The 19,634-nt window shown below is 39.2% G+C and overlaps 1 protein-coding gene across 1 annotated transcript in view; it reads left to right on the forward strand.

Annotated features, from left to right (window-relative positions):
* The first annotated feature begins 2,041 nt into the window (after positions 1 to 2,041).
* The window catches only part of LOC124542195 (cytoplasmic FMR1-interacting protein), a 33,791-nt gene continuing 16,198 nt past the window's right edge, over positions 2,042 to 19,634 (forward strand). Inside the window, exons 1-15 of the mRNA XM_047120140.1 lie at positions 2,042 to 2,370; positions 2,970 to 3,106; positions 3,777 to 3,956; positions 5,134 to 5,315; positions 5,661 to 5,788; positions 7,158 to 7,255; positions 8,472 to 8,576; positions 9,018 to 9,103; positions 9,968 to 10,088; positions 12,038 to 12,229; positions 12,618 to 12,832; positions 14,463 to 14,593; positions 16,726 to 16,896; positions 18,141 to 18,223; positions 18,550 to 18,692. Of these exons, the coding sequence (XP_046976096.1) occupies positions 2,295 to 2,370; positions 2,970 to 3,106; positions 3,777 to 3,956; positions 5,134 to 5,315; positions 5,661 to 5,788; positions 7,158 to 7,255; positions 8,472 to 8,576; positions 9,018 to 9,103; positions 9,968 to 10,088; positions 12,038 to 12,229; positions 12,618 to 12,832; positions 14,463 to 14,593; positions 16,726 to 16,896; positions 18,141 to 18,223; positions 18,550 to 18,692 (2,048 nt within the window). The 5' untranslated portion in view covers positions 2,042 to 2,294. The remainder of the gene's footprint in view (positions 2,371 to 2,969; positions 3,107 to 3,776; positions 3,957 to 5,133; positions 5,316 to 5,660; positions 5,789 to 7,157; positions 7,256 to 8,471; positions 8,577 to 9,017; positions 9,104 to 9,967; positions 10,089 to 12,037; positions 12,230 to 12,617; positions 12,833 to 14,462; positions 14,594 to 16,725; positions 16,897 to 18,140; positions 18,224 to 18,549; positions 18,693 to 19,634) is intronic.

Below are 19,634 nucleotides of genomic sequence, written 5' to 3' on the forward strand. Positions count from 1 at the left end.
AAAGTAGCTATTTCCATTTGACTGTATCCACCGCAGAGCTTTGATCTGATCCCTTTGCGTAGGGTTGTAGGATCACTCTGCATTGTCTACCGAATTTTTTACGGGGAGTCTTCGAATATATCGTCAAAATTCGAAATTTCACCTCCACCACCTTGATGTCCGAAAATACACAACAGCGCGATTTCCAAGACATCGATATTCGCCGGTAGTTTTTCCGAACCGATACGATTTGGAAACTTCAAGAAAAGGCCTCATTAAAGGCCGGTAACGCATCTGTAAACCCCCCGGTGTTACAGATATCCATGGGCGGTGGTAATCACTTTCCTTCAGGTGAGCCTCCTGCTCGTTCGCCCACTACAACATAAAAAGTCACTCACTCTTGAAATAGCGATTGTTTTTAATAAATTGGATCTGTGTGAAAGTGAGTGGTCGATATGCTAAATAATTATAAAATTTTCTTCTGGTAAGAATCTACTCTCGGATTGACTGAAATGTTTCAGATCCAACAATGGTTTGGAGCAGCTTTGGGCGGAGCGTGGACTTTATCAGATGGACGCGCTCGGCGTGTTAATTGATATTCAAAGAGCCTCGGAGAAGTCGGTGATCACTACCGGTATCGAACCTGTTAATCACTGAGACGTCTCTGAATATGTGCCTCTTGTCCGTCATTATGAAGTCGATCTCATTTTTTGTCATAGTCTCGGGGCTTTGCCACGTCCACTTCCTTTGCGGCTGCTTCTTGAAGAAGGAGTTCATCAAGAAGAGCCCCTCCCGTTCGAGGAAGTTGACTAGCATTTGCCCCCTATGATTCCTGCTTCCAAATCCATGGGGTCCTACTGACTGATGACATCGTCATCGTGGCAGAAACGCTGCAGGACCTACAACAAATGCTGAACGAGCTGGCTGATTCTTCTATGCGTATCGGCCTACGGATGAACTTGGGCAAAACCAAGGTCATGTTCAATGAACATGTTCTACTGGAACCGACTGCGATACACGGCACCGTCCTCGAAGTTGTTCAAAAATAGTTCACCTCGGGCAGACTTTGCGATTAAGTAGAAACAACCTTGAGGACGAGGTGAATAGAAGAATTCAGCTGGGTTGGGCAGCGTTTGGGAAGTTACGTCGGATCTTTACATGGTCAATCCCGCAGTGCCTTAAAACGAAAGTCTTTAAACAGTGCGTCCTACCCGTCATGACATACGGAGCCGAAATGTGAATACTCACGATAAGGCTGCTGCTATGTTCGGCGTTTCTCTGAGGGATCGCATCAGAAATAATGTGATTCTTCAAAGAACCAAAGTCATCGACATAGCCCACCGGATTAGTAAGCTGAAGTGGCAGTGGGCTGGTCATATTTGTCGTAGAACCGACAATCGTTGGGCAAAACGTGTTCTAAGAGTGAAGAGTGGAGACCGCGTCTCGCTCGACCGCGTATGCGAGTAGCCCGAGAAAGACCACAGTGGCGTGCTCTTGGAGAGGCCTATGTCCATCAGTGGACAAAAACGGGCTGATGATGTGATGTGATATGTGAAGAATCTACTTTTCTTAAAATTAAAATAATAAACATATAAAAAATTTAAATATTTTACATAAATAAATAAGAAACACAATTGAATTATGGTTTTAATACGAATAAAAATAAACACATTTGAAAAGATAAAACAGGGTATTAATTTACTTTTAAAAATTATATGTCAGTATTTTCCTGGTCTAAATAACGAATAAGTGGCAGTCTCTTTCTGAACGTTAAAGGGCGTCGCCGATAAACATCGATGAAATAATCGAGTGAATTTGAATATAATTCAAAAGATCAAATCGATTTTACCGGTATTTCAATCCATAATAAGAAAATAGTGCTCGTTATATTTATACGTAAGAATAATTTATCATAAAAAATATTGAACTTTTACAACACATTCAGTTTTATTAGTTATATAATTAAGACTTATGTGTATACCAATCTACCTGACATCGAGTAATTATGAATGCATCAATGTGTAAACTGTTCAATACAAGAACAACACTATTTCGTGTTTATCATTATCTGTCACTACACTATCCCTTAGCGATTTTGTAAATTTTATGATATTTCGATAACATTTTATATTAAAGATTTTTATAACTATTGTTAATTGACATAATTTTTAATTATCAAATATAGTTATTTAAGCTTTACTTTAGCTATTACAATGAACGGTCAATCATGATTCATAATTTGTGAAGTCAACTCAACATAATCAAGACGAGAGTAGTTTGATTAGTTTATTTGTGTATTTTTACTTGAAATAATCATGTCTGTGAGTGAAAAAGTGTCCCTGTCCGATGCATTAAGCAATGTGGATGTGTTGGATGAATTAACATTACCGGGTATGTATGAATTACGAAATAATACTCGTTGGACCAATACCTACATCCTCTTGATAATTACATTGTATTACATATTTCGACGTTTGTATACGTAAAAGGGAGTTAAGTTTTACAAATATAATAACTTGCGCGTGTGAAACATGTCTCTTATAACTATTAATAATCGTTAACGATTATGTACTATCAATGAAAGTAGTTAGAGTCTCAAAATCCTGTATTCTGGTCTTAACTAATCTACTAGCAAGGGTACGCTCAACAAATGTTGTTCATTTCTAACTAAACTACATTTGTATACTGGCTGTAACACACAGCTATATATATTACAGATAATAATCTGTTCATATAGATTATAATTTACAGTTCCTCACTTTGATTGTAGTCTGATATATATTCATCTATATTATTATTAAGAATATAAATGTGAAAATAACTCAGTCAGTCTGTCTGTCGCCCTTTAACAGCCAAGATATTGAACCTAACTCCAAGAAAGGACGTAGACTACTTTATTTTGCCTAATACATGACAATCATCCTAAAACGCGAGCAAAGCCACTGGAGATAACTAGTTTGAAATACAACGAGTAATTACATTGATTTCAGATGAACAACCATGCATCGAAGCAGCTCCCTGCTCAATACTGTATCAAGCTAATTTTGATACAAACTTTGAGGATAGAAATGGATTTGTCACCGGCATTGCGAAATACATCGAAGAGGCCACCGTACATGCTAACTTAGTATGTCATTTACATTGACGTTATTATTATGTACTTAAGTTAACAACAACAACAACAACAGCCTGTAAATTCCCACTGCTGGGCTGAAGACCTCCTCTCCCTATGAAGAAAAGGTTTGGAACATATTCCACCACGCTGTTCCAATGCGGGTTGGTGAAATACACATGTGACAGAATTTCTATGAAATTTTTCACATGCAGGTTTCCTCACGATGTTTTCCTTCACCGCTGAGCACAAGATGAATTATAAAGACAAATTAAGCGCATAAAACAGCGGTGCTTGCCTGGGTTTGAACCCGCAATCATCGGTTAAGATGCACATGTTCTAACCACTGGGCCATCTCAATTCTCAAGTTAACCTGACTTAGTTGGTACTTTTAAGGAGAGACCAAAACTTAATAATCACTTCATAGAATAAAACAAAGTCGCTTTCTCTGTCCTATATCCCTATGTGTACTTAAATCTTTAAAACTACATAACAGATTTTGATGCGAGTTTCTTTAATATATAGAGTGATTCAAGAGGAAAGTTTTTGTATATAATACATGGTCAATATAGTAAAGAAACTGTTAATTAGAAGATTGTAATGTGATGTCGTAAATAAACAAATTCTGTAGTATATCTAGTATCAGTATTGCTAGTTAATGATAAAAAATATTTATTCCTTTTAGAATGAGTTGTTGGAAGAAGGCAATGACCATGCTGTTATGTTATACACTTGGAGATGCTGCAGCCGTGCCATACCACAGCCGAGATCCAACGAGCAGCCCGACAGAGTGCACATATACGAGCGAACTGTGCAGGTTTTAGCTCCGGAAGTGGATAAACTGCTGCAGTTTATGTATTTCCAGGTATTAAGTTTAAAAATAATAATATACTTTATTGTACACCAAAGTAACACAGTAATTTAACAATAAAAATGAAATATATACAAAATAAAAGTAAAACTATAAGGCGGTCTTATCGCTAGGTAGCGATTTCTACCAGACAACCTTATGGTAAAAGTCTATCAAAAGCAGTTTCCTTGGTGAATTTTCCTCAAGATAAGATAAGATTGTCGAAATTGTTATGTATATATATGTAATCATTTGTTAATGAATAATTACTTGCTCTACTACATAACTACTGAGTGCACAACATCGCTGCCATTACGCCGCCATATTGGTTGTTGTGTTGTCTGGACTATGATTGAGTGTGCGTTAGTTGATAAGAGTGTGAGGTTGTGTGTCCCGGGAATTCCTGGGATTTTGTTAGTAGGTTTTCTCGGACCACGGGTTTTGACACAACAACAGCCTGTAAATTTCCCACTGTTGGGCTAAGGCCTCCTCTTCCTTTGAGGAGGTTTATAACATCGTAGTTCCCAAGATCCCATAAGACGATAATATTGAAGACTAGCTGCCCCCGCGACGCTATGCGTTTGAATTTAACAAAAATAAAAAATATTATTGTAGCATAAGTTACTTCTTATTATATCAGTTATCTGCCAGTGAAAGTCCCGACAAAATCGGTTCTGGTATTCGAGAGATTAGCCGGAACAAATAGACAGATAAAAATTGTTAAAAATGTTATTTTGGTATATGTACCGTGTATGTACCACAAGCAGACACCAATTTTATTATATGTTTAGATTAATTTATGATATAATTTCGACATCATGCTTTCCTAGCCTTTAAATTATGAATGTTTGAAAAGTTTTCATGTGACTGGTGCACAAAAATGTATATATAGATTAAGATAATAATAATTATAACATATTATGTTGATTGAAAATCAAGAAATTCTAAATTTGAATATTTTTAACATCTGTATAGTTTTGTTTTGAGTCAAATCATTGAAATTTTTAGTCATAGGCAAAGGAAAAAGTATGTGCTATGTTTAATTATTATGTTTTATTATTAATACCCTCTAAACAATGTTTATTCTGGTATATGTACCGTGTATACATACACATGCATTTTATTACATGACAACAGACACTTCAATTTTATTATATGTATGGATTTTACAAAGTAACACCACTTATTACAGCGTAAAGCGATCGAGCGCTTCTGCGGCGAAGTGCGTCGCCTCTGTCACGCTGAGAAGCGCCGGGACTTCGTGTCGGAGGCCTACCTGCTGACTTTGGGAAAGTTTGTGAACATGTTCGCTGTTCTCGACGAACTGAAGAACATGAAAAGCTCCGTCAAGAACGACTATTCTACGTACAGACGGTGAGACTCCTCATTATATATATATATGAGACAACATCACATACATTACTCTGATCCCAATGTGAGTAGCTAACGCACTTGTGTTGTGGAAGATCAGAAGTAACGACGTCACAAACACCCAGACCCAAGACAACATAGATAACTAATGGTAATCTACATCGACTCGGCCGGACGAACCCGGGACCTCGGAGTGGCGTACCCATGGAAACCGGTGTACGCACCATTGACTCGACCATTGAGGTCGGCAAATAATATGACGCGACAGATTATAATCTAACGAATTTTGTAATCTTACGGTGATATGTATATTGGTTTGGTAATTTTTGTCTTTTTCTTTATCCTCAGCGCTGCCCAGTTCCTCAAGGTGATGTCTGACAGTCAGAGTCTCCAGGAGTCGCAGAACTTATCCATGTTCCTCGCTACACAGAACAAAATCAGGGACACCGTGAAGGATGCGCTGGAAAAGATAAACGGTATGTCCAATCCATTGGTATGAGGAGTAACGAGAAATATATATCAAAATCAAAATGAACTTTATTCAAGTAGGCTTTTACAAGCGCTTTTGAATCGTCATTTAACAATTAAGTGAAGCTACCACCGGTTCGGAAAGTAGATTCTACCGAGAAGAACCGGCAAGAAACTCAGTAGTTACTCTTTTTTAACATTTAAAAATACAAAGTCATGTTAGTTAAATACAGTTATTTAGATTAATGTATCCTGCATGGAAGTCAACAGGTATTAACTCCACGCTTTTTTATCATCTACAAAATCTTGTATCGAATAATATGCTTTTTCTACCAATGTATTTGTATAAACGATTTGAATTTACGAAACGGCAAAGTTGAAAATGTCTGCGGAATTTTATTATAGTAACAGATACCTTGCCCCAAGAAGGACTTATTGACTTTGCAGAGTATATATACCAGTGCCCCCTCCCGGCTTCATATAGATTAGGTAAAAATACAAAAAGAAATAATAGGACATTATTATTTCTTTTTGTATTTTTACCTTTTATTTTTATTATTTTTGTTGCCTTTTCTTGCGAAATGTTTAACAGTTTAGGTAGAATTTTATTGAAATAAGTATCATTATGGATTTCCTCACAATGTTGTCTTTCACACAAAAAAGCACATGTATTTTTGTCTGGAATTGATAATGACTGGGTTTGAACCTGTTATTATTGGTTGAAGAACCGTTCTAACCATTGTATAAGTTTAATGGTAACTTTTTGATAATCTCAGCTGAGATGGCCCAGTGGTTAGAACTCGTGCATTTTAACCGATGATTGCGAGTTCACCCAAGCAAGCACCACTATATATACGTGCTTAATTTCAAAAACATCGCGAGGATACATGCTTGTGTCTAATTTAATCGAAATGCCACATGTGAATTGAACCAACCCGCATTGGAACAGCGTGGTGGAATATGTTCCAAATCCTCTCCTTAATGGGAAAGGCTTATCTCAGCAGTGGGAAATTTACGGGCTTTTTTATTATTGTATAGGTTGGGGGACGAGCATATGGGCCACCTGATGGAAAGTGGTCACCATCACCCATAGACAATGACGCTGTAAGATATTACCTTACGTCGTCAATGCGCCAACAACCTTGGGAGCTAAGATGTTATGTCCCTTATGCCTGTAGTTACACTGGCTCACTCACCCTTCAGACCGGAACACAACAATACTGAACTGTTGTTTGGCGGTAGAATAACTGATGAGTGTTGGTACCTACCCAGACGGGCTTGCACAAAGCCCTACCACCAAGTATAACAAAAGGCTGTTACTTTACTTTTTGTTTTATCCAAGGATGAGGTTTAATGATGATGTTTGTTGTTCCCCAGGGTACGAGGATCTCCTGTGTGATGTCGTCAATATATGCGTGCACATGTTCGAAACGAAAATGTACCTCACTCCATCGGAAAAGCACATGCTCGTCAAAGTAAGTAACAGCGTAGGAAACTGTAGTACAGATTCAATAAAACAGATTCACAACCAATAGAAACAGCTCCCTATCGCGCCACTCGACGCTATTCGTCGCTATAGATTCCCGCGTCAGTTCGACCCGAGACAGCGAGTGCGTGTGAAGCGACGCGTCGAATTGACGAATATATTAGGTCGTGTGATATTACACGTTACTGCGTTTGTGCAAAGATCATATTCACGTGAGAAATAGATATTGATAATTTGGGATGGCGTACTTAATCGGATGTGATCGGTTTTACGAACTTTGCCGATGCGACATTTGAGTTGTGTCGTACTGTACTAATGTACGCGATATAGAAAGGTTGGGGGGGGGGGGGGGGGGTGTCTGGCAATCCTTTGGGACAAGCCAAGACAATGTCGACAATAACTTACTGTATATTTTAGTTGCGATTCGATTATATTGTACTAATATTAGACCGCGGATCTGCACGTGTTTTAGTGTTAGTTGTCACGTGTCAGGCGAAAAAGTAGCCTATGTAGCCTTGCTTAGAGTTCAAGTTTCATCAAATTCGTTTCAATGGTTTAGTCGTGCAAGAGCGACAGTTAGTTAGTTTCACATTTATAATATTAATTTAAGATTATCATACACATCATAGTCTTGGTACTGGTACCGTACATACATGTACTACTAATAAACATATACGGAATACGCACATATTCACACACGTACACAAAACATCCTAATAAAACCTCACAACAACAACAACAACAACAGCCTGTAAATTCCCACTGCTGGGCTAAAGGCCTCCTCTCCCTTTTGAGGAGAAGGTTTGGAACATATTTCACCACGCTGTTCCAATGCGGGTTGGTGGAATGCACATGTGGCAGAATTTCTATGAAGTTTGTCACATGCAGGTTTCATCACGATGTTTTCCTTCACCGTTGAGCACGAGATGAATTATAAAGACAAATTAAGCACATGAATCAGCGGTGCTTGCCTGGGTTTGAACCCGCAATCATCGGTTAAGATGCACGCGTTCTTACCACTGGGCCATCTCGACTCCAGACACAAAACCTCACACATACACAAAAATCAATAAACATGTACAGAACACGCACACATTGAGGCACTTACACAAACATACCAACATAACCTCACACATACACACACACACACACACACACTCACACGTGCACGTTTTATGTGAAAATTGATTGTATTTTCATTCTAGGTAATGGGGTTCGGTTTGTTCCTGATGGATTCAGATGTCTGCAATATAAACAGACTGGATCAGAAGAAAAAGATACGCTTGGATCGCATCGATAGAATATTTAAGGTAATAGAGAACTCAGTCTCGTGTTTCGATGCGCATGCGCAGCTTTGAGGCTTGATTTGTTATTTCAAAAATAAAAAATCAAAATAAACTGTATTCAAGTAGGCTTTTAAAAGCTCTTTTGAATCGTCATTTAACAATTAAGTGAAGCTACCGCCGGGTCGGAAAGTAGATTCTACAGAGTAGATCTATGTATATGTATGGCAAGAAACTCAGTAGTTACTCTTTTTCAACATTTAAAAAATACAAAGCCATGTTAGTTAAATACAATAATTTAAATTAATATATCATGCTTGGAAGTCAACAGGTATTAACTCCACGCTTTTTTATCATCTACAAAATCTTGTATCGAATAATACGCCTTTTCTACCAATGTATTTTTTATAATCGATTTTAATTTACGTAACGGCAAAGTTAAAAATGTCTGTGGAATGTTTTTTACAGAATTTGGAAGTGGTGCCGTTGTTTGGTGACATGCAGATAGCACCGTTCAACTACATCAAGAGATCGAAGCATTACGATCCCAGCAAGTAAGGGAAATATTCATAAATAGGCTATTTGACAGTGCGAAAAATAAATAATGAATTATTGTAATCAGTGTATATTATGAGTTTAGAAATGGTTATTTACTAACGAAACTTGAAAATAATACTCAATTTATTCAAAAATCAATAAATAAAATAGCATTTTTTCAAACGTTTGTCACGTGACACAAAACGCTCCCGATCGGCCGGGCTTATGATGACGTCACTTTCTTGTAAACTTTGCTTTTCTACTATATGTACCACAGATTAAAATACAGCAAAGTGACGTCACCGACCCCATTGCAGCGCCATATTTTCCAAGTAGCGTTTTCGCGCGCTATTTAAATATGGAATTTCTAATATAATATTTTTCGGCAAATATGTACTAGAAATAATAAACACAACTTTTACTGGGTTCCTTAACCTCTACTAAGTAATATAAAATGGATTTTAAAAACTAGTCAAACAGCCTATATATTAGGAGAAAGAGCCGCGATAACCATGTGTTGATGATTGTGGGTTGAAACCCAGGCAAGCACCACTATATATATGTGCTTAATATGTGTTTATAATTCATCTCATGCTCGGTTAAGGAAAACATCGTGAGGAAACCTGCACGTGTCTAATTTCATAGAAATTCTGCCACATGTGTATTCCACCAATCCGCATTGGCACAGCGTGGTCCACATGTGTATTCCACCAAGCCGCATTGGAATAGTGTGGTGGAATATGTTCTTCATTCTCAAGACTTCTCTTCTCTCTTCAAAATATCTCCTCAAAGAGAGAGGAGGCCTTAGTCCGGCAGTGGGATTTAACAGGCTGTTCTTATTTTTAAATACCCATTAAAATTTATGGTGGATATTTTCACAGATGGCCGCTGTCTTCCAGTCCGAACCCCCCCTCCCCCCAAGCGGATCTGATGGTCCATCTGCCTCAGATAAGGGAGGAACATCAGAACTACATATCTGAGCTCGCGAGATACAGTAACGAGGTATGTTGGAATATCTATATGTTTGAGACAAATGTACCTAATTTCTTGGATGTGGTGATTATTGGTCATAGAAATTGTTTTACCATAACATGCTACGTGAATAAAAATTTTAACAGAAATAAAAACCGACTTCAAAAAAACACTATTTTAAAGCAAATAAATATGCAATACTTGGTGGTAGGGCTTTGTGCAAGCCCGTCTGGGTAGGTACCACCCACTCATCAGTTATTCTACCGCCAAACAACAGTACTCAGTATTGTTGTGTTCCGGTTTGAAGGGTGTGTCAGTGTAACTACAGGCACAAGGGACGTAACATCTTAGTTCCCAAGGTTGGTGGCGCATTGACGATGTAAGGAATAGTTAATATTTCTTACAGCGTCATTGTCTATGGGCGATGGTGACCACTTACCATCAGGTGGCCCTTATGCTCGTCCACCAACCTATACCATAAAAAAAATAATTGCGTATTCAACATATTGTTTAGAGTCCTCCTAAGTAAAATGAAATGAAAAATATTAGACTATTTAAAAGTCGATTTACGATTATATAACGTAGTTATAGTTATTGTTATATTTGGAGCTGGTGTCAGCCAAGAAAACTCTACAGTATATCTATCAAGAGATTTTGAAAGTCGCTTCATTCTGTATCTATGTATGCTTAGATCTTTGAAATTACGCAACGGATTTTGATGCGGTTCTTTTAATAGATAGATTAATCCAAGGGGATGGTTTATATGTATTATATATAATATAGTAGAGAAACAAGACAGTTAGAGACGTGTAAAGCCAGGGCTGGTCACTAGTATGTGATGTTATATATAATACTTTCAACTGTACCTCACATCGCCAATGCGCCACCTACCTTGGGAACTAAGATGTTGTGTCCCTTGGTCGCCGGTGAAGGAAAACGTCGTTAGGAAACCTGCATGTATCTAAAATCAACGAAATTCTGCCACATGTGAATCCACCAACGCGCATTGGAGCAGTGTGGTGGAATATGCTCCAAAGTTCCTCAAAACAGAGGCTTTAGCCCAGCTGTTAAAGATTCACATTTTTATGTAAATATTAATAAAATAATAAATAAGTTTAAAATAAAATATAATATAAAATAAGAATAACAATATAAAATGTATGCAATAAAATAGTATGACACTAAAACATGTCACGAATAATCCTGAATCGCGCTTGTGAAATTGTCAACTGAATCTTCATATATGTCAGAGGCGGTACGCAACGGCAGCTCATTTCTGAATCGCGCAAGCGTTGTGTTCGCGGGAAGGTATATAAGGGTCGCCCTGTTTACATACAATGGCTTTTTCTTCGCCTTGCAACGGTTGTTTTACTGAGTGTAATCCCGTAGTAGGTGGCTTTTACGGATGGCGATTCTTTTCGAAAAAGATCGATTTTTAAAACGATTCAAATCGTGACCTAATGAATCAATTCACAAAAAAATCGAGGTCTATAGGATCGATTTCCGAAAAATCGGTCTTTTTTTTTAAGTTTTCTTTTATAATGTAATATTTTATTTAAAGCAAGGTACATATTATAATTTAACGATCTCTTATTAGTAAAATCGAAACATATGCGAAGGAATCTATACATACAGCCATCTCGCGAGTTTTTGAATAATTAATTCTTTAACCGGCAGCACTCTTATAATACGGATAAACTAAATTAATTGTAAATAGTTTTATGGTTTATACCAAAAAAAAACGAATGTCGATTTTCAAGGGTGACATATCGATTCAGTACTACATATCGATTTAAAAAATCGATCTTGTTTGCTCCAATAATCGATTCTTCGATTAATCGATTTGAGATCGCTATGCCTAGTGGCTTTTATGCTTTCATGCGTGTCGTACACCAGCAGTGGGAAATTGTGAGGCTTGTTGTTGTAGTATACATTACGGCACGTTAGGACCAAATTAACTTAACCGCCCCCCCCCCCAGGTGACGACGACCTTCAAGGAGGCGGGCTCCGACTCCGAGAACCGCGACGTGACGGAGCTCTGCCTGCGCGGCCTGCAGCTGCTCTCGTCGTGGTGCTCCGTGCTCACGGAGCTCTGCTCCTGGAAGCTGCTCCACCCCACCGACCACGCGACCAACCCTCGCTGTCCAGCTGAAGCGGAAGAGTACGAAAGGGTGAGTCATACAAAACTATACCATTCATATGTATATCATGCTTAGGGACCTTTAATTAATGTGAGACTATTTCCGCTACTTTTTACCCCTTCCCCCCCTATTATAAACAAAAATAAGAATAGGCCACCCCCCTCCCTCCTGCGTCCGAGCGAACCTCGGCAATCGTTTTTTCATATAATTTTAACTTTGCGCATTTTTTTGATCTTATGTAAAAAAGGAACGATGGAAACTCCTTTCAACTATCAATAAATTGAAATTCTGCCACATGTGTATTCCACCAACCCGCATTGGAACAGCGTGGTGGAATATGTTTCAAACTTTCTCCTCAAAGGGAGAGGAGGCCTTTAGCCCAGCAGTGGGAATTTAATGAATGGTAAATGGTTTCCAGGCGACACGGTACAACTACACGTCGGAAGAGAAGTTCGCAATGATCGAGGTGATAGCCATGATCAAAGGCCTCCAAGTGCTGATGGCGAGAATGGAGACGGTCTTCGCTGATGCTGCGCGCCGGTCCATATACGCTGAGCTGCAGGATTTCGTGCAGCTTCTGCTGAGGGAACCGCTGCGGAAGGCGATCAAGAACAAGAAGGATTTGATACGCAGGTGAGGTTTTGGGTTTGTTTGGTCCAGATCAGCTCATAAGGTATATAGATTTAAACATTTTGGGTTTATTTGGCCCAGAGTAGCTAATAGGGCAGATGGATTTTATGGTTCTGGGTTGATTTGGCCCAGAGTCGCTCATAGGGCAGATAGATTTTAAGATTTTGGGTTTATTTGGTCCAGAGTAGTTCGTTAGGCACATAGATTTTAACATTTTGGGTTCATTTGATCCAGAGTAGCTCATAGGGCAGATAGATTTTAACATTTTGGGTTCATTTGTCCCAGAGTAGCTCATAGGGCAGATATTTTTTAACATTTTGGGTTCATTTGATCCAGAGTAGCTCATAGGGCAGATGGATTTTAAGATTCTGTGTTTATTTGGCCCAGAGTAGCTCATAGGGCAGATGGATTTTAAGATTTTGGGTTTATTTGGTTCAGATCAGCTCATGAGGTATATAGATTTAAGGTTTTGGGTCAATTTGATCCAGAGTAGTTCGTTAGGTAGATAGATTTTATGTTTCGGGGATGATTTGGTCCAGAGTAGGTCATCAGGCAGATAGATTTTAGGATTCTGTGTTTATTTGGCCCAGAGTAGCTCATAGGGCAGATAGACTTTAAGATTTTGGGTTTATTTGGTTCAGATCAGCTCATGAGGTATATAGATTTAAGGTTTTGGGTCAATTTGATCCAGAGTAGTTCGTTAGGTAGATAGATTTTATGTTTCGGGGATGATTTGGTCCAGAGTAGGTCATCAGGCAGATAGATTTTAAGATTCTGTGTTTATTTGGCCCAGAGTAGCGCGTTAGGCAAATAGATTTTAACATTTTGTATTTATTTGGTTCAGATCAGCTCATAGGGCAGGATTTTGGGTTCATTTGGTACAGGGTAGCTTGTATTAGGCAGATATTTTTTTTCAACAAAGCCACTCGTTATCCTGTAAATTTGTCTAAACACTGGAATTTTTATATTGTTTGTACGATTATTGAACAAAAGCAAGTTTTAAATTGAGTTGTTTTATTTATATAAAGAAACTTCTAGAACAACAGCACACACGGATACAGATTATATATAAAAAACAAAACAAATAATAGTGTTGCCATAGTATTATATTAACTTATACAAATATTGTTTTCAAACAAACAATCCATACTAATATTATAAATGTGTAAGAAACTTTGTCTGTCCCTGTCTTTGACGACGAAACCGCTGAACCGAATTCGATGTAATTTGGTATGAAGTAAACTTGAAGTTCAAGAATAGACATAGGGTATCTTTTGAGACGCTGCGGTGATCTCAAGTAAAATTGAGATAACTGCAGGAGGATAAGGACGGGTTTGTATCGTTTACAAACTGCGATACTGCAAGTGTAGCGCGTGTGTAAATATAAATATGAGACAACATCACATACATAACTCTGATCCCAATGTAAGTAGCTGAAGCACTTGTGTTATGGAAATCAGAAGTAACGACGGTACCACAAACACCCAGACCCAAGACAACATAGAGAACTAATGGTAATCTACATCGACTCGGCCGGGAATTGAACCCGGGACCTCAGGGTGGCGTACCCATGAAAACCGGTGTACACACCACTCGACCACGGAGGTCGTCATACGTCGTCGTGTGTCGGCAGCATCATCGTGTCGGTGCGCGAGACGTGCGGCGACTGGGCGCGCGGCTGCGAGCCGCAGCAGGACCCCGCGCTGCGCGGCAAGAAGGACGCCGACGCCAGCTTCACCATCAAGGTGCCGCGCCGGAACGTCGGTGAGTGCCGCACACACACACACACACACACACACTCACACACACTCACACGCTCTGATCACAAGAAGGACGCCGACGCCAGCTTCACCATCAAGGTGCCGCGCCGGAACGTCGGTGAGTGCCGCACACACACACACACACACACACACTCACACACACTCACACGCTCTGATCACAAGAAGGACGCTGACGCCAGCTTCACCATCAAGGTGCCGCGCCGGAACGTCGGTGAGTGCCGCACACACACACACACACACACACACACACACACACACACACACACACACACACACTCACACACTCACACGCTCTGATCACAAGAAGGACGCTGACGCCAGCTTCACCATCAAGGTGCCGCGCCGGAACGTCGGTGAGTGCCGCACACACACACACACACACACACACACACGCTCTGATCACAAGAAGGACGCTGACGCCAGCTTCACCATCAAGGTGCCGCGCCGGAACGTCGGTGAGTGCCGCACACACACACACACACACACACACACACACACACACACACACACACACACACACACACTCACACACTCACACGCTCTGATCACAAGAAGGACGCCGACGCCAGCTTCACCATCAAGGTGCCGCGCCGGAACGTCGGTGAGTGCCGCACACACACACACACACACACACACACACACACACACACACACGCTCTGATCACAAGAAGGACGCTGACGCCAGCTTCACCATCAAGGTGCCGCGCCGGAACGTCGGTGAGTGCCGCACACACACACACACACACACACACACACTCACACACACACACGCTCTGATCACAAGAAGGACGCCGACGCCAGCTTCACCATCAAGGTGCCGCGCCGGAACGTCGGTGAGTGCCGCACACACACACACACACACACACACACACACACACACACACACACACACACACACACACACACGCTCTGATCACAAGAAGGACGCTGACGCCAGCTTCACCATCAAGGTGCCGCGCCGGAACGTCGGTGAGTGCCGCACACACACACACACACACACGCTCTGAACCACAATTCCCTTAACCGAGCACGAGATGAATTATAAACGCTAATTGAGCACATGAATATTCAGCGGTGCTTGGATGTGAACCCGCAATCATCGGTTAAGATATACGCGTTCTAACCAAGGGCAATCTCGGCTCAATATAAGGCAAAAGTATCATTTGTTCTTTTAAAAAGAATAGCAATGTTCCAAATTAATTAAGAAGTCACACAGACTTAATACCTGAAGGCAGTTTCTGCCAGTCAGTAAAGTAAAGTAACAGCCTGTAAATTTCCCACTGCTGGGATAAGGCCTCCTCTTCAATTAAGGAGAGGGTTTGGAACATATTTCACCACGCTGTTCCAATGCGGGTTGGTGGAATACACATGTGGCAGAATTTCAATGAAATTTGTCACATGCAGGTTTCCTCACGATGTTTTCCTTCACCGCTGAGCACGAGATGAATTATAAAGACAAATTAAGCACATGAATCAGCGGTGCTTGCCTGGGTTTGAACCCGCAATCATCGATTAAGATGCACGCGTTCTAACCACTGGGCCATCTCGACTCTTCTACCAGTCAACCGTCTCAATATTCCTATTTACTCTTTTAAGCTTATCACTTGTGTTAGCAGTGGCAATAGCCCAAAGGGTCAGGTATGATCCTGTGACATTAACGTCGCTAGATCCATAAACCATTGCGTTATGGCCCTTTGAGTGGTCCCTTCGTTAAGGATAGTTATGAAATCTGTTAATAATGGTGACCAATCACCACCAGGTGATCAAATCAATCAAACCAACTTTTCAAGCACTTTTGAATCGCCATTTAACAATTAAGTGATGCTACCACCGGTTCGGAAAGTCGATTCTACCGAGAAGAACCGGCAGGAAACTCAGTAGTTACTCCTTTTCAACATTTAAAAAATACAGTCATATTATTTAAATAAAATGAAATATCTTGCTTGGAAGTCAACAGGTATTAACTCCACGCTTTTTTATCATCTACAAAATCTTGTATCGAATAATATGCCTTCTTTAACAATGTATTTCTTACAATTAGTTGGAATTTTCGAAACGGCAAAGTTAAAAATGTCTTTGAAAACCCGCCATAAATGAAAATGTCTCAATTTCCAGGCCCATCGTCCACCCAGCTGTACATGGTACGCACCCAGTTGGAGGCGCTGATCTCGGACAAGTCTGGAGGTCGGAGGACTCTCCGGAAAGACCTGGATGCCGCCACACTGCAACAGATTGAAACATTCCACAGGCAAAGTTTCTACTGGATGTACATGTTGAATTTGGCAGGTGAGTTGTTAATATACAGGGTTATTGGTAACTCGACGTATATCCGCTAGGAGGTGGTAGGGGTGACTGTTTGCAATAATTCTAACCCCCATATGCATGATCCAAAAGTGAACCATTTTTGAGTTATCACGTTTTTTAGTTCTTTTTTCAAAATTTGTCAAAAAAAAGTTTCAATTAACTAGTTTTCTTTTGTTTTATAAAAACGATTAAACACTGGATATATGTCAATATTTAAATAATTATTATCGGTCCAAATTTCAAAATGCGAGACGGAAAACGAATTTATTTCAATATTTTTTTTCTCAACAATGCCTCAAAAATTAAAAGAAAGTTAATTTTAACTGTAATTTTAACCTTAGTTACTCCTTATTACATCAGCTATCTGTCAGTAAAAGTTCCATCGAATCGGTCCAGTCGTTCTAGATTTTTTTCAAATTGATAGTAGTAGTGTTTGATTTTATTAAGTGTATCTCATCTATATTTATTTATCTTGATAGTAGGGTTTGTGCAAGCCCGTCTGGATAGGTACCACCCACTCATCAGTTATTCTACCGCCAAATAACAGTACTCAGTATTGTTGTGTTCCGGCTTGAAGGGTGAGTGAGCCAGTGTAACTACAGGCACAAGGGGCATAGCATCTTAGTTCCCAAGGTTGGTGGCGCATTGACGATGTAAGGAATAGTTAATATTTCTTACAGCGTCATTGTCTATGGGTGATGGTGACCACTTACCATCAGGTGGACCATATGCTCGTCCGCCAACCTATACCATAAAAAAAAAAATAAGAATTTGATTACTGCAAGTATTAAAAGTGGGATATTTACCATGTTTTGTATCTCGTGAACAAGACATTTGTATATAATATCTAAATATCGATATCCAACAAATAATAATAGAAAACATGGCAACTGACATACTTACTTACTTACTTAAAGTTACTTAACTAACTAAACTTGCTTAAAGACTTAAGTACTTATAGTATTAATTATGACCATGTTACCTTGACCATGTTAATTTAAGGATTTTAGTTTAAAAAAAATAAAAGAAAGAAAGAAAGAAATGTTTATTAGGACACAGTACATAATGAACACACATAATAAAAGAATAATAAGTATAAAAATTTTAAAACAAAAATAAAAACATATTAACCAACTATAACTATTAGTGTCAATTAAATGTCCATACTTTGTGATGACCACTTACCACCAGGTGTTTTGTATGTAATAAGAGTTTCCTTTCACCAGATTCCCTGGCGAAGTGCTGTGATCTATCCCAGCTGTGGTACAGAGAGTTCTACCTCGAAATGACTATGGGGAGGAAAGTTAATGTAAGATTTACTCTACACTCTTTAAAATTAAATTTTAAACCTTCTTTGTTCCCGCCAAAACGCTGTCAGACATCTTGATGACGTCACACTGGTAAAAACAATAGTTTTGTATGTAACTGGCACTTTATCGTAAACAGTTAACATAAGTTTATATTGATCTCTAAAATTATCAGTGTTTCTTTACTATATTGTCCATGTATTGTATACAAAAACCATCCTCTCGAATCGATCTATCTATTAAAAAAAACCGCATCAAAATCCGTTGCATAATTTCAAAGATAAGCGACTTTGTTTTATTCTGTGTAATGTTTATGTGTGTGTCACAGAAATGCACAGTGCGACATCAGCACAACGAGGAGTGCAACGATCTGATAACGATGGAGAAGAGGATCCAGTTCCCGATCGAGATGTCCATGCCCTGGATCTTGACAGATCATATCCTCCGAAGCAAGGAGCCAGCTATGATGGAGTGAGTGTTTATAAAATATAAATATAAATAAATATGAGACAACATCACATACATTACTCTGATCCCAATATAAGTAGCTGAAGCACTTGTGTTATGGAAATCAGAAGTAACGATACCACAAACACCCAGACCCAAGACAATATAGAATGATGATAATCTACATTGACTCGGCCGGGAATCGAACCCGGAACCTCAGAGTGGCGTACGTGCGCGTGCGGCGTGGAGGTCGTCAAGTTTATTTTCCATTTGCATCCGATACAGAGAACGTTTCTTATATAATAAGACCTGGCTAATAAAGACGATAGCAAAGTAACAGCCCGTAAATTTCCCACTGCTGGGCTAAACCCTCTCCTAATAAGAGGTTGTAGAACATATTCCACCACGCTGTTCCAATTGGGGTTGGTGGAGTGCGTGTGGTAGAATTTCGATGAAATTAGACACATGCAGGTTTCCCCACGAGCTGAGATGGCCCAGTGGTTAGTTAAGATTGCGTTAATAGGCTATTTGACAATGCGAAAAATAAATTGTGTATTATTGTAATCAGTGTATATTATGAGTTTAGAAATGGTTATTTACTGACGAAAGTTGAAAATAATAATTAATAAATTTAAGTAGCGTTTTTGTGCGTTATTTAAATATGGAATTTTTAATATGATATTTGTCAGCAAATATGTACTAGAAATATAAAACACAACTTTTACTGGGTTCCTTAACCTCTACTAAATAATATAAAATGGATTTTAAAAACCAGTCGAATAGCCTATCATAATAATAATAATATATTCTTTATTGTACACCAAGACAAGTATAACACACAGGAAATAAATATAAGAAAATAAAGCATGGCACACAAGGCGGCCTTATCGCTGAAGAGCAATCTCTTCCAGGCATAGGTGTACAATTTTTAAAATGGAATATTCAATATATTTGTGCATACAAAAA

This window comes from Vanessa cardui, chromosome 30 (assembly GCF_905220365.1).
Source record: "Vanessa cardui chromosome 30, ilVanCard2.1, whole genome shotgun sequence".
Lineage (NCBI taxonomy): Eukaryota > Metazoa > Arthropoda > Insecta > Lepidoptera > Nymphalidae > Vanessa > Vanessa cardui.